Source organism: Vigna unguiculata, chromosome 5 (assembly GCF_037176805.1).
Source record: "Vigna unguiculata cultivar grain cowpea cultivar isolate G323 ecotype 2 chromosome 5, ASM3717680v1, whole genome shotgun sequence".
Classification (NCBI taxonomy): domain Eukaryota; kingdom Viridiplantae; phylum Streptophyta; class Magnoliopsida; order Fabales; family Fabaceae; genus Vigna; species Vigna unguiculata.
The window spans coordinates 15,167,058-15,178,939 of NC_140796.1; the positions used below are offsets into that span (position 1 = coordinate 15,167,058).

At 37.7% G+C, this 11,882-nt stretch overlaps 2 protein-coding genes across 7 annotated transcripts; one reads left to right on the forward strand and one right to left on the reverse strand.

Moving 5' to 3' along the window:
• Positions 1-2,957: 2,957 nt before the first annotated feature.
• LOC146886130 (uncharacterized) lies at positions 2,958-3,275 on the forward strand. Its single transcript, XM_085673309.1, has one exon. It carries the CDS (start codon positions 2,958-2,960, stop codon positions 3,273-3,275), a length of 318 nt encoding a protein of 105 aa, XP_085529435.1.
• Positions 3,276-8,386: 5,111 nt separating this feature from the next.
• Positions 8,387-11,625, reverse strand: LOC114184880 (G-type lectin S-receptor-like serine/threonine-protein kinase At1g11330). Of its 6 annotated transcripts, XM_085673166.1 has the most exons (8): positions 11,533-11,625; positions 10,188-11,411; positions 9,958-10,068; positions 9,618-9,817; positions 9,332-9,542; positions 9,015-9,252; positions 8,790-8,940; positions 8,387-8,695 (listed from the first exon to the last, which is right to left on the reverse strand). In XM_085673166.1, the coding sequence occupies exons 2-8, from the start codon at positions 11,005-11,007 to the stop codon at positions 8,387-8,389; spliced, it is 2,040 nt and encodes a 679-aa protein (XP_085529292.1). In that variant the 5' UTR covers positions 11,008-11,411; positions 11,533-11,625. The 6 variants fall into 6 exon arrangements, with proteins under 6 accessions (XP_085529292.1, XP_027928061.2, XP_027928060.2 ...); XM_028072260.2 differs by lacking the exon at positions 11,533-11,625 and having other exon boundaries at positions 9,618-9,814; positions 9,958-10,065; positions 10,188-11,500; XM_028072259.2 differs by lacking the exon at positions 11,533-11,625 and having other exon boundaries at positions 9,958-10,065; positions 10,188-11,500.
• Positions 11,626-11,882: the final 257 nt, after the last annotated feature.

An 11,882-nucleotide genomic window follows, 5' to 3' on the forward strand; every position in this document is an offset into this window, starting at 1 on the left:
CTATCTGCCAATCACATTCTTATAGATTGCTGAGAGAAGTTGTTATTCCCCAACTCGGTGGAACCTGAGTTGTTATTATCTCACAGAGTTATGAAGGAGCTATAAGGCGGTGCACAATGCTTCATGATCTTCACACATCTGGAGGTGGAGAAGGGAGAGGTGATGACAGTGATACCGGTTGTATAGGAATTTGAAGATGTGTTCCCAGAAGAAGTACCAGGGTTGCCTCCCAGTAGAGAGGTAGAATTTTCTACCGACGTAGTACCAGGAACCGGTCCAGTGTCAATGGTCCCATACCGCATGGCTTTAGTGGAGTTAGTAGAACTCAAGAAATAGATAAAGGAGTTGCTGGGGAAGCAATTTATCCAACCCAGCACTTCACTTGGTGTGCGCCAGTGTTGTTGGTAAAGAAGAAGGATGAAAGCTCACGACTGTGTGTGGACTACAGACAATTGAATAAGATGACAATCAAGAACAAGTATCCCCTCCCAAGAATTGACGATTTGATGGATCAGTTGCATGGGTCGTCATTGTTCTCAAAGATCAATCTGAGGTTAGGATACCATCAGATTTTGGTAAAGGCTGATGATGTGTAGAAGACGGCCTTCAGGTCCCGGTATGGACAGTACGAGTATGTGGTTATGGCCTTCAGTTTGACCAATGCTCCGGTAGTGTTTATGGACTACATGAACCAGATCTTCAAACCGTTCCTAGATAAGTTTGTCGTGGTCTTCATTGATGACATCCTTATCTGTTCTAGAACTCAGGAGGAGCATGTCGAGCACCTGAGACTAGTGCTTGGTGTCTTGAGAGAGAAACAATTGTAGGCCAAACTGTCCAAGTTCGAGTTCTGGATGGATGAAGTACAATTCTTGGGCCATGTGATATCAGCATAGGGCATTGTAGTGGATCCAACAAAGGTTGAGGCAGTGGTAAAGTGGGAGAGTCCTAAGTCAGCAACCGAGATCAGGAGTTTCGTGGGATTAGCTGGCTACTATAGGAGATTCATAGAGGGATTCTCCAAGATAGTGGCGCCTCTAACACAACTCACACGGAAGGACCAACCTTTCATCTGGAGAAATAAGTGTAAGGAGAGCTTCCAAGAGCTGAAGAGAAGGTTGACGAGTGCTCCCATTTTGATCATCCCAGATGTTGGGAAACCTTTTGAGGTGTATTGTGATGCCTCCCATCTTGGACTTGGTTGCATGTTGATGCAGGAAAAGAAAGCAGTGGCCTATGCTTTGAGGCAACTTAAGGTGCATGAGAGAAACTATCCCACTCATGACATAGAGTTGGCGGTCGTAGTGTTTGCCTTGAAGATCTAGAGGCACTATCTTTATGGTGTTCAGTTTCGCGTGTTCAGCGATCACAAGAGTCTCAAGTACTTATTTGATGAGAAGGAGTTAAACATGATTCAGAAGAGGTGGATGGAATTCTTGAAGGATTATGATTTCGAGCTCTTGTACCATCCATGGAAGGTGAACGCAGTGGCAGATGCTCTGAGTAGGAAGGCTGTACACACTACTCACCTTATGATTAAAGATGTGGAGTTATTGGAGCAATTCAGGGATATGAAGCTACAGGTGGAACTGGGATCCGAGTTCATTAGGTGTAGTACCCTGACTATATCTAGTGACTTCTTGGACTCAATCAGAGAGAGGCAACTGTTGGATGCCAGTTTGGGTGAGAGAACAGCTTGGGTGAGATGAAGCGAGGGAATTTGTTTTGGGTAATAATGGTATACTGCAGTTCCAGGGCAGAGTTTGTGTGCCCGACGATGTTGAAATGAAGAAGTTGATCCTTGAGGAAGGACACAAAAGTCGTCTTAGCTTGCATCCCGACATGACTAAGATGTATCAGAACCTCAAGGAGACTTTTTGGTGGTAGAGGATGAAGAAAGATGTGGCCCAGTTTGTATCAGCTTGTCTGACCTGTCAGAAGGCTAATGTCGAGCATCAGAGACTCGGTGGGATCCTACAACCCTTGGAAATACCAGTGTGGAAATGTGATAGCATCTCCATGGATTTTGTGACCCATTTGCCACGAACCTTTAGGGGGCATGACACCATCTGGGTTATTATGGATAGATTGACCAAGAGGGCTCATTTCCTGTCAATGAACTTGAGAATGTCAATGGCCAAGTTGGCCCAATTGTACATTAAGGAGATAGTAAGGCTGCATGGAGTACCTTCAAGCATAGTTTTTGATAGAGACCCACGGTTTATATCATGGTTTTGGCAAACCTTACAGGATGCTTTGGGAAGTAAGTTGACTATGAGCTCAGCCTACCATCCCCAGACCGATGGTCAGTCTGAGAGGACGATTCAGTCACTTGAGGATTTGTTGTGGACGTGCATATTTGATCACCTGAGGGCTTGGGATGAAGTGCTGCCTCTGATAGAGTTAACTTACAACAACTTTCATGCGAGTATTGGCATGATGCCATATGAGGCTCTATACAACAGGAAGTGTAGAACTCCCCTATGTTGGTATCAGGATAGGGAAGCAGTTCTTGTCGGGCCAGAGTTGTTGGAGCAGACTACTGAGAAGGTAAGGATGGTGAGGGACAAAATGCAGACTTCTCAAAGTAGGCAGAAGACCTATGTGGATCGTAGAAGGAGACCCTTGGAGTTCACGACAGGAGATCACATATTCTTGAGAATGACCCGAACCACCGGTGTGGGAAGGGCTCTACACTCAAAGAAGCTTTCTCCTAAGTTCCTTGGTCTCTATCAGATTTCGAGGAGGATTGGGTCGGTGGCGTATGAGATTGCCTTGCCCTCTCAGTTGGCCAATCTTCATCTGGAGTTCCATGTATCACAGCTGAGGAAGTACGTGTTTGATCCGGCTCATGTATTGGAGGCTGAGGATATACAGATTAGAGAGGACCTCACCCTGGAAGTACCACCCATTGCCTTAGAGGAGAGTCGGGTTGAGGAGATCACATATTCTTGAGAATGACCCGAACCACCGGTGTGGGAAGGGCTCTACACTCAAAGAAGCTTTCTCCTAAGTTCCTTGGTCCCTATCAGATTTCGAGGAGGATTGGGTCGGTGGCGTATGAGATTGCCTTGCCCTCTCAGTTGGCCAATCTTCATCTGGAGTTCCATGTATCACAGTTGAGGAAGTACGTGTTTGATCCGGCTCATGTATTGGAGGTTGAGGATACACAGATTAGAGAGGACCTCACCCTGGAAGTACCACCCATTGCCTTAGAGGAGAGTCGGGTTGAGGAGCGTAGGGGAAAGCCGGTCAGTCTTGTCAAAGTCATCTAGGATCAGAGAATCAGCGACTCTACTTGGGAGTTGGAGGAGGATATGAGGAGATCACAACCACATCTTTTTGCTTGACAAGTTTCCATTTTCGAGGTCAAAAATTTTTCTTGTTGGAGAGAATGTAAGGCCCAATTTTTCTGCTTCCTTAATTTTTAAGGGCTGCCCTAATCTAATAGGCCCAAGGGTTGGCCCAAAACGAATTCAGACCCTAAGTCTACCCTAACCCTAACTCTCTTTCTCACTTTCAGAAAATTGTCCCTTGTCCTAAGAGCTGCAACCGTCTCTCTATCTCTGCTAGGGTTTGGTACCACCTTGGGCACGCAAGTTCGAACAAGTTCTTTTCTTCTCTATGTAAGTGCTTCCTCATTCGTGCTTGCATTTTCTGGTACTGTTACTTTGGGTAACTTATATCCCCGCTGTTTCTTAATTTTTCCAGTTCCTTAAGTCGTTCCTTGAGCTGCCGTGTCCCGCTATTTAGAGTCAAGGTCCTGTGCTAGCCATTTCCAAGTAAGGGAAGTTATGGCTTACTCATGAATTTCATTTTTCTCTGTTGTTCAACTGTTGTTTTAAGATTCTATGGTTGGTGTGATGTTATGAATGCTTGGAACATTTTAGCATGTTGGTTTGGATTGGTATGTATGGTTGTTAAAGGGAAACAGTGGCGAGATCTCATAATCTCGCCCAAGCGAGCCTGTCTCGCTTAGGCGAGATGGGCAGAGACTCGCCCAGACCCTTTTCACGCGAGGGGTCGCTCAGGCGACCATCTCAGTTTTGAGCGAGCGAGCGTCTCGCTTAGGCGAGGAGAGACTCGCCTAAGCAAGAATGTGCGAAGGCCACTATTTCTGTGTGTCAAGCTCTCGCCTAGGCGAAGGGAGCTTGCCTGAGTGAGAGACCCTCTCGCTTGAGCTGGGCGAGAGTGCATTATGGTTTAGCGTTCTCCCTGTTCTGGATGTTTAGCTTGTATTTGATTTGATTATTATATAATGGCATGAGGGAAATGAATATGCATGAGTGGGAGGGTGTATGAGTTGTGAATGATGAACTTGAATAAATCTTGGCATGTAATAATCATGGAATGGTTGGTTATGAAAGTGGCATGGTAATGAGATGAGTTGAGATTCGGTATTCATGGATGGAGTATGATGAGTTGGTATGGGTTTGGTCTGAAACATGAAAGGGAATGGTAATAAAGGTTGACATAATATATGTACATGCAAGATAAATCTTTCTTGATTGTTTGGGTATGATTGGTCCGTGTCAGTGCGTAATTCCTTGGAATCTCTAGGTGAGATTTCAGGGTCGTGCTTTAGTGGTCGGGACGTAATTTCATGACCCGTGTTAGTGGGTGTTCATGGTGGTGCCCCATTCATATAATTTGGTAAGGATTCCAGGTAAGGCTGCATCCTGACACTCTGAGGGGTCAGTTAGTCTCACTTAGAGCGGACTGACTCTTGTGGTGAGAGTAGTAGGAGGCCTGAAACTCATTAAGGGCTAACCTTGTTGTGGGGGATTGGAAACATTGTAACAACTTGTAACACATAGCTCGAGGGTGAGCAGCTCGGGGGTGAGCAGAGATATCCACCACAAGTGCAAGCATCCGCTGAATCCGACCAGATTATACATATCCGGATGAGTCGAGTCGAGTCTTAGTGTATTGATTTGAAAGTCATAACATGATTGGGTGTTGTATGTATATTTGACTGCGAAAATGTATCTGATTGCATGATGAAACCATTTTGGGCTCTAACTTACCCTACTGTTTGTTGTTGTATGTTCTGTGGTGTGGTCTTTTCTTTTGCTATGATCATTAACTTGTTGGAGGTTCCGCTGCATAGTCTGCTTGGACTGGATCTAAATCTTTTTGGGCTTTCTTTCTGGGCTATGGCCCATGTACTAGTTTGTCTTTTAAATTCCTTTTTGATTACTATTGAATGTTGTAACTGATTTAGTTTTGGCATCATGGTGTGCCTTGGATATTTGTAAGGAGTTATGTTTTAAACTCCAGGATTGCGCTGCTATACTATCTGTGTGTGACGCTTCCTTTAATTATGTTTATTGATTAAATGAGACGTTACATATACCACATCAAAGTTAATTAAATAAGAATATATAACAACAGTAGAGATACTATTTAGAAAAATGCCAAATAAATATCGACCTAATTAAACCACTTCAATAGAAATATTATTTCCAGTTCTCTATTCTCAGGATTGCATGCAGAGGAGAAAGTTTCCTTCAAATGTTTGGAATGCAATTAATAACAAATTGAAGAAAATCAAAGGAACTTATTTTCATCCTTACACTAGGCTTTGCCAAATCATAAAGAATATTTAACTACCACAATGTGATCTTGCAAAAGAAGGGTTTAAGGGTTTGGAAAGCCTAAAATAATTTGAAGAATGAGACCTTTTATTTTAAATTTATTTTTTGAATTTTTTTTACGTAAAATTATTTATTAAATTTTTGAAATTAATTTCATTTAATATTTGTTTAATAGATAATAAGGTTAATCCGTTTAATCTTTTTATATATTTTTAATCGTTCATTTGTTCATAGTTTTTTTGTGATGCAATAAAGTCTCAACTTTTATCTTCTTTTGAATTTTGTAACCGTCTAATTCAAAATTTATAATTTACACACACACACACACACACACACACACACACACACACACATATATATATATATATATATATATATATATATATATTACGTGAAATGAAAAACTATAATATATAAAACATTACTAAAAATAAGTATATAAAAAGAATGAGTTAAAATAATAAAACCTGGTTCTAGTTGTTAATAAAGTGAACTCGATTATAGATTTAGTATCTTGAAATTTCAAGTCTCTTTTCCGTATCTCAATTTTGTCATAAACATGCAAAGTTTATTTTAAGATTAATCATTTATAAAAAAAAAACTATTAAAAAATGCTATTGTTGTTCTTAGCTAGAACCCTAAACCCTACCTAATCCCTAAACAAAATTAGGCAAAAGAAATACATTTTATTCCTAATACAAATTCAATAAATAGAATAAAATCAACATCAACCCAAATAGGAGAAAAAACACATAATAACAAAAAGTGAGAATAAAAAAATTGGCAATATGTGATTCAAGGAGTGGAATATGTTAAAACCCTCAAAAGAAGAACTCTAAAAGAAAAGAAAACAATGAGTGAAGTGAAATCAGTACATGAGAAGTGAGAAAGAGATAAAAGAAGAAAATAAAATCAAGATTGAAGTCACAAAAAGCTAAAAGAAGAAAATATAATCAAAATTGAAGTCACATAGAGATAAAAGAATAAAATAGATCAAAATTGAAGTTACATAAAGATAAAAGAAAAAAATAAAATCAAAATTAAAGTCACATAGACTTAGAAGAAGAAAATAAAATCAAAATTGAAGCCATACATAGATAATCAAAATTAATTATAAGAGAATAAAAATAACTAACCATTTCATTTTTTCTAAACAAAATTATAACTTACTGAAAAAAAATTTTAACTCGTTAAATATTATTTTTAATACCAATAAAAATTAGTAGACATTATTAATAATATAAATAAATTTTATTCTCAAAAATAAATTTATAATTAATTTAATAAAGATATATTAGTATCAATTTTTTTAGACCTTTTTTATCATAAACATAATTTTATAATTAATTTAATAAGATATATTAGTACTAAAAATTTTTTTTTGAGAATTTTTTCTTAATCATAATTTTATAATTAAATTAATAGAAGAATATTAATACTAAAAGAAAAAATTTTGAAACCTTTTTATTTTTCGGAGGCCTAAATTTTATCGGTTTTATCCTTGAGTTGGCCGTGAAAAAAGGGACAACAATGTACATTCTCGAGAGAGTGGAGAAGCATGTAAGAAAGAAGAATCAATACCATTATCTTAAAATTTTGAATTCAAAATTATGTGGATATCTTGAATTCATATCACATTTATATCATTTCTCTTTGATAAATTCTCCATCAAAAACTCATCACATTAATCCCAATACCTCGTCCCACCATTAATTTCGGACCTAAACTTAATATTACATGAAGCCAACATCTAAGTGGATCAGATAAGAAGCATATAATAATAAAAAAAAAGTAATTACTAATATAAAATATAAGTATTAACCAGTTGTAACCAACATCTAAGTAGATAAGTTAAAAGGATCCATTGGTGGACTTTGAGGTAATTATTAAGAAGTATATAAGATAAGGTAGGTTAAGAGATCTACGTCCATTAGAAATAATATTATTTTTCAAGTGTAAAAGTATATAAGAAGAAGGTAGGTTAATGATCTGAAATCCATTCGAAATAATATCAATTTTCAAGTGTATAAGTATATTATTTTTTAATATAAAATAAAGAGTCGTTCATAATCTATATCAATTCAGATTTGGAGTTATCTTGTCATTGTTCTATTGTAAATTGTTTTGGATTAAGATAAACACTTAAGTTGTATATGGAGATTTTGTTTTGGGAAACCGTTTTAAATCTCTCATGAACTGCTTATAACAAAATCTGATCATTTTTTCAGTCCAACACAGGAGGAACAACGGTTTCATCGTTCCCAACCCACTCTCAAAGTTCTCCAAAGCTTATGATATGACAACTGAACATGTTCTCTAGCATGTCTCGATAAAACACACTAAAAAAACTGAACATATCAAACTGCAAAAACCAAGTAACAGACTTTGACATAATTCAAAAGGATAACAATAGTAGTAGCATTCTTAGGCACAACAAAATTCAACATCAAAGGTTTCATGATGCCATTTGCCTCTATACTATATCATAGCTTATACGAAGCATGAAGCTGGGAATCTAATTTCATATATTGATGATGAATGAATACATATGTAAACAAAGGTCTGATACATATAAGTTTAAAGAAACTGATGAACATTTGTACAATTGTGGTAATACATAAATTTTCTTCTCCTACACTTTTTTTAATTAGCAAAACTCTCTAAATAGCCCTAGCACCCTGGGACAAAAAAACTGGTATACCTAAAATATTACAATTTTCAACTCTGGTTTTAGTACTAACATAATCTCAAATTTTCCTCTGTACAACTTTCTGGGAGCTCTTGGTTTTCTATCTTCCATGTATGTCCGAAATACTGACAGAGTTGAGGGAGTTTAAGTCATTTCCTCTTACAGAGGAAAGTGAATTTAACATATTTTCCCTTAGGATGAATGCAGGTTTCCTTGGAGGAGGAAGATCCGCAATCTCACTGTTTAGCATAGAAATTACAGTAGCCATATTAGGCCTATCTGCTGCATATTCTTGGACACATAGAAGTCCTATGTGTATGCACCTGTAAAAATATCTGTGAAGCTTAGGATCATATATTCCTGGATCTATTAGAGAGGGAATGTTGTCCTCTGTCCACTGTATCCAGGCCTGCAACGAAATTTAAAACATTTGAAAGTTTTATCAGAAGAAGGATACAGAACTCCTATGGTGGGTGAACTTCAAAAGAATTTTGCTGACTTACAAATCCTAGAAGGGTAAGATAATTTTCTTCGTCATAAAAGCTTGAATTGCGTCTTCCACTAACAATCTCAAGTAGCAAAACCCCAAAACTGAACACATCTGATTTTTCAGAGAACAGTCCTTGCATTGCATACTCAGGAGACATATAGCCACTGCATTGAAATGTACCACAGTTTATGCAATTCCAAGTGTACGAATATAATCATGAAGAAAGAGGTGTGCTTACTATGTTCCCACGATTCTCTTAGTGTTTGCCTCATCCTCATTCCCACCAAAGATTCTAGCCATACCAAAGTCAGATATTTTTGGATTAAGCTCTACATCCAGCAAGATATTACTTGCCTTCAAGTCCCTGTGGATGATTTTTAGCCTGGAGTCTCTGTGAAGATAAAGCATTCCTCGAGCAACTCCTTCTATTATGCTAAAGCGTTTTCTCCAATGAAGAACCTTATCTTTTGATGGATCTAAAGAATCAAATTGAAGAATTGTATGAATTTCTAACAATTGTTGATGGATGCTAGCTAAGGGTATCAAAGAACTAACCAAAGATATATTTGTCCAAACTGTTATTTGGCATGTACTCATAAATCAGCATTTTTTCCTCCCCTTCAATACAACAACCAAGAAGTCTCACAAGATTGCGGTGTTGAAGCTTGGAAATGACTACAACTTCATTCATGAACTCTTCTAAACCTTGTCCAGAGGCTCTAGAAAGTCTTTTAACTGCAATTTCCCTGCCATCGTTCAATTGCCCCTAATGCATAATAATGAGAAAAATGAAACAATTGACAATTTTTTCAGATATATGAGGAAGCCAAATGTTAAGTACCTTGTAGACCGGTCCAAAACCACCCTCTCCTAGTTTGTTCGATGCGTGAAATTTGTTTGTGGCGGTTACCGGATTTTCAAATCTAATTGTTAAAAGCTCCTGGAGTTTGACTTGTGAGAGATCACCAAATGCATTGTCATTTATATATTCTTGAGGTGCTCCACCTCCATTAAACTGAAGGAATCTTTTGATGATCTCTACTGATTTATTACAGTGGCACAAATTAGCAACAACATACACAGATATAAGTTAGCAATGATCTAAAATTGTTAATCAAAACAGAAAAAAAAAAATTGTGAACTCAATTGAGTAATTTAGACGCATAATGATGATAAATTACCGTGGCCAGTAGAAATCCTTTTCCACATGATGTATGCACAAATGAGAATTAAGGTAGTTCCTACTGTCCCTGTAACAATAATGATGATTGTCCTGTTTCTCTCTTTCTCTGCTGCATTTGGGAAAAATGAAAATCGGAAATTTAGTCCTGTCGCTGTAGAAAGGTTTTCAGATCAAGAAAGTTAATACAGATTATTGTGCAGATAACAGCTGGCATTATAGAATGTATACCAAGTTCTGTGTAGGCTACTCGAACATGTAGATCAAGTCCTTCGTTTGAGAATTGTGTTATGTCAATTAGATTCTCAGTCCAAGACATACAACCAATATCAGCATCATATGAGTATGCAATGCATGAACAATTTTCCAAACATCGGCTTCTGCACATGTCTGGTTGAAGTCTGAGGGATGACCCATCTGCAAAATCTGGAACTTTGACCATTTTCATTTCAAAAAATCCATCTTCTGTATGATCTGCACTTTTGTTTTGGTTGCTGTCTCTTTCACACTGCAGAGGTGTTCTCCTGAAACATCCACTAGTCCAGTTTTGTCGATTCCATTCCTCTTTGTTTCTTGGCTCAAACCCTTTCAAACAGCTGCATGTTGGTGAGCTTTCATAATTGCACACTGCAAAAGGTCCACATACACCATAAACATCACACTCAAAATGATGACTATTCCATGTGACTACCCATTCTTTCTTCTCTCCATTCCACCATCTTTCTTCACAATTTCCCGTTGCATTCAGAATATAGATTATGAAGCCAATCTCTTCTACTTCCTTGAAAAGGAATTCAACATTTCCTTCCCCGTCATCTCCAATATGTAACCCTTGAAGATAATACGTATTCATAAACGGGATCCCGGTAAAGGTCTTACCATTCCATGGACCACTGCGCCAGAATGGGCGAGTTTCTTTCCAGATGAACAATTCAGGTATACTAAGACGTTCAACACTTATAGAAAAGCTACCAGTGGATGGATCAGAAGGGCTTTTCCATGATGTTTGTTTTACTTTCTCACCAGTTGCTTTGTTAGTTGAAATCTTCATATTGGGTAACAATGCATTTGTAGGATGCTGGAAACTCTCCCATATAGTTCTTTCTGATGAGCTTTCCTGAAGCACAAGGTTCCCAGAATCCAAGAGTTTGGAAGTAGTGTTGGATCCAACGTTGGACACATTTGTTGACCAAATTACTTGATTCTGACCATTCAACACCACAAGATTGCCATCTTCAGATATGGTAACAACTCCAGAAGAATCATTCAATGGCTGGTTTCTGTTAGCCACCCATATGACAGTGAATTTGGGTTGCCACCAAATTCCCACATAACGTTTTGTGGAATTATGAGGGGTGAAGAACCCCAAGGTGTAGTTGCCACCAGTGGATGTTATAGTTTCATTGTCCTTGATGAACTGAGATGATGTGATGGTGTATGTGGCAATAACAACATCTGAAAAAAGAAAACATGTTATGATCAAAACGAAGAACAAATTCTTGCAGTTGCTGTAATCCATTACAGATAGTGATTATTTCTTGTCGATAAGGTGAATTTTAAGGCATTTGTAATTGACCTTTTTCTACTTCATTTCTTGATTGTGACTTCTCCTCATAAAAATCAACACGGTTGGTGTTGTGCTACTTTTTTGAGCACTTCTTAATCTACAGTCTTGTAAGTGTTTTTATTTCTTTCGCACATTATCATTTAAAGTTATCATATTTTTTATGCATTTCTGGGAAGGTGTCAAATAGCACTTCGTAATTATTTATATTAAGTTTTTTCTCTGGCACTTGCGTGGGCCAGCTTTCTAATTTGTCTTCAAACGAATTGTCCCACATCGATTGGATTACGGTCAACAATGACAGATTAAAAAAAAAAAAAAGATAGTCTTCATAGCAAACTTTTTGTATTCTACTATAGTGA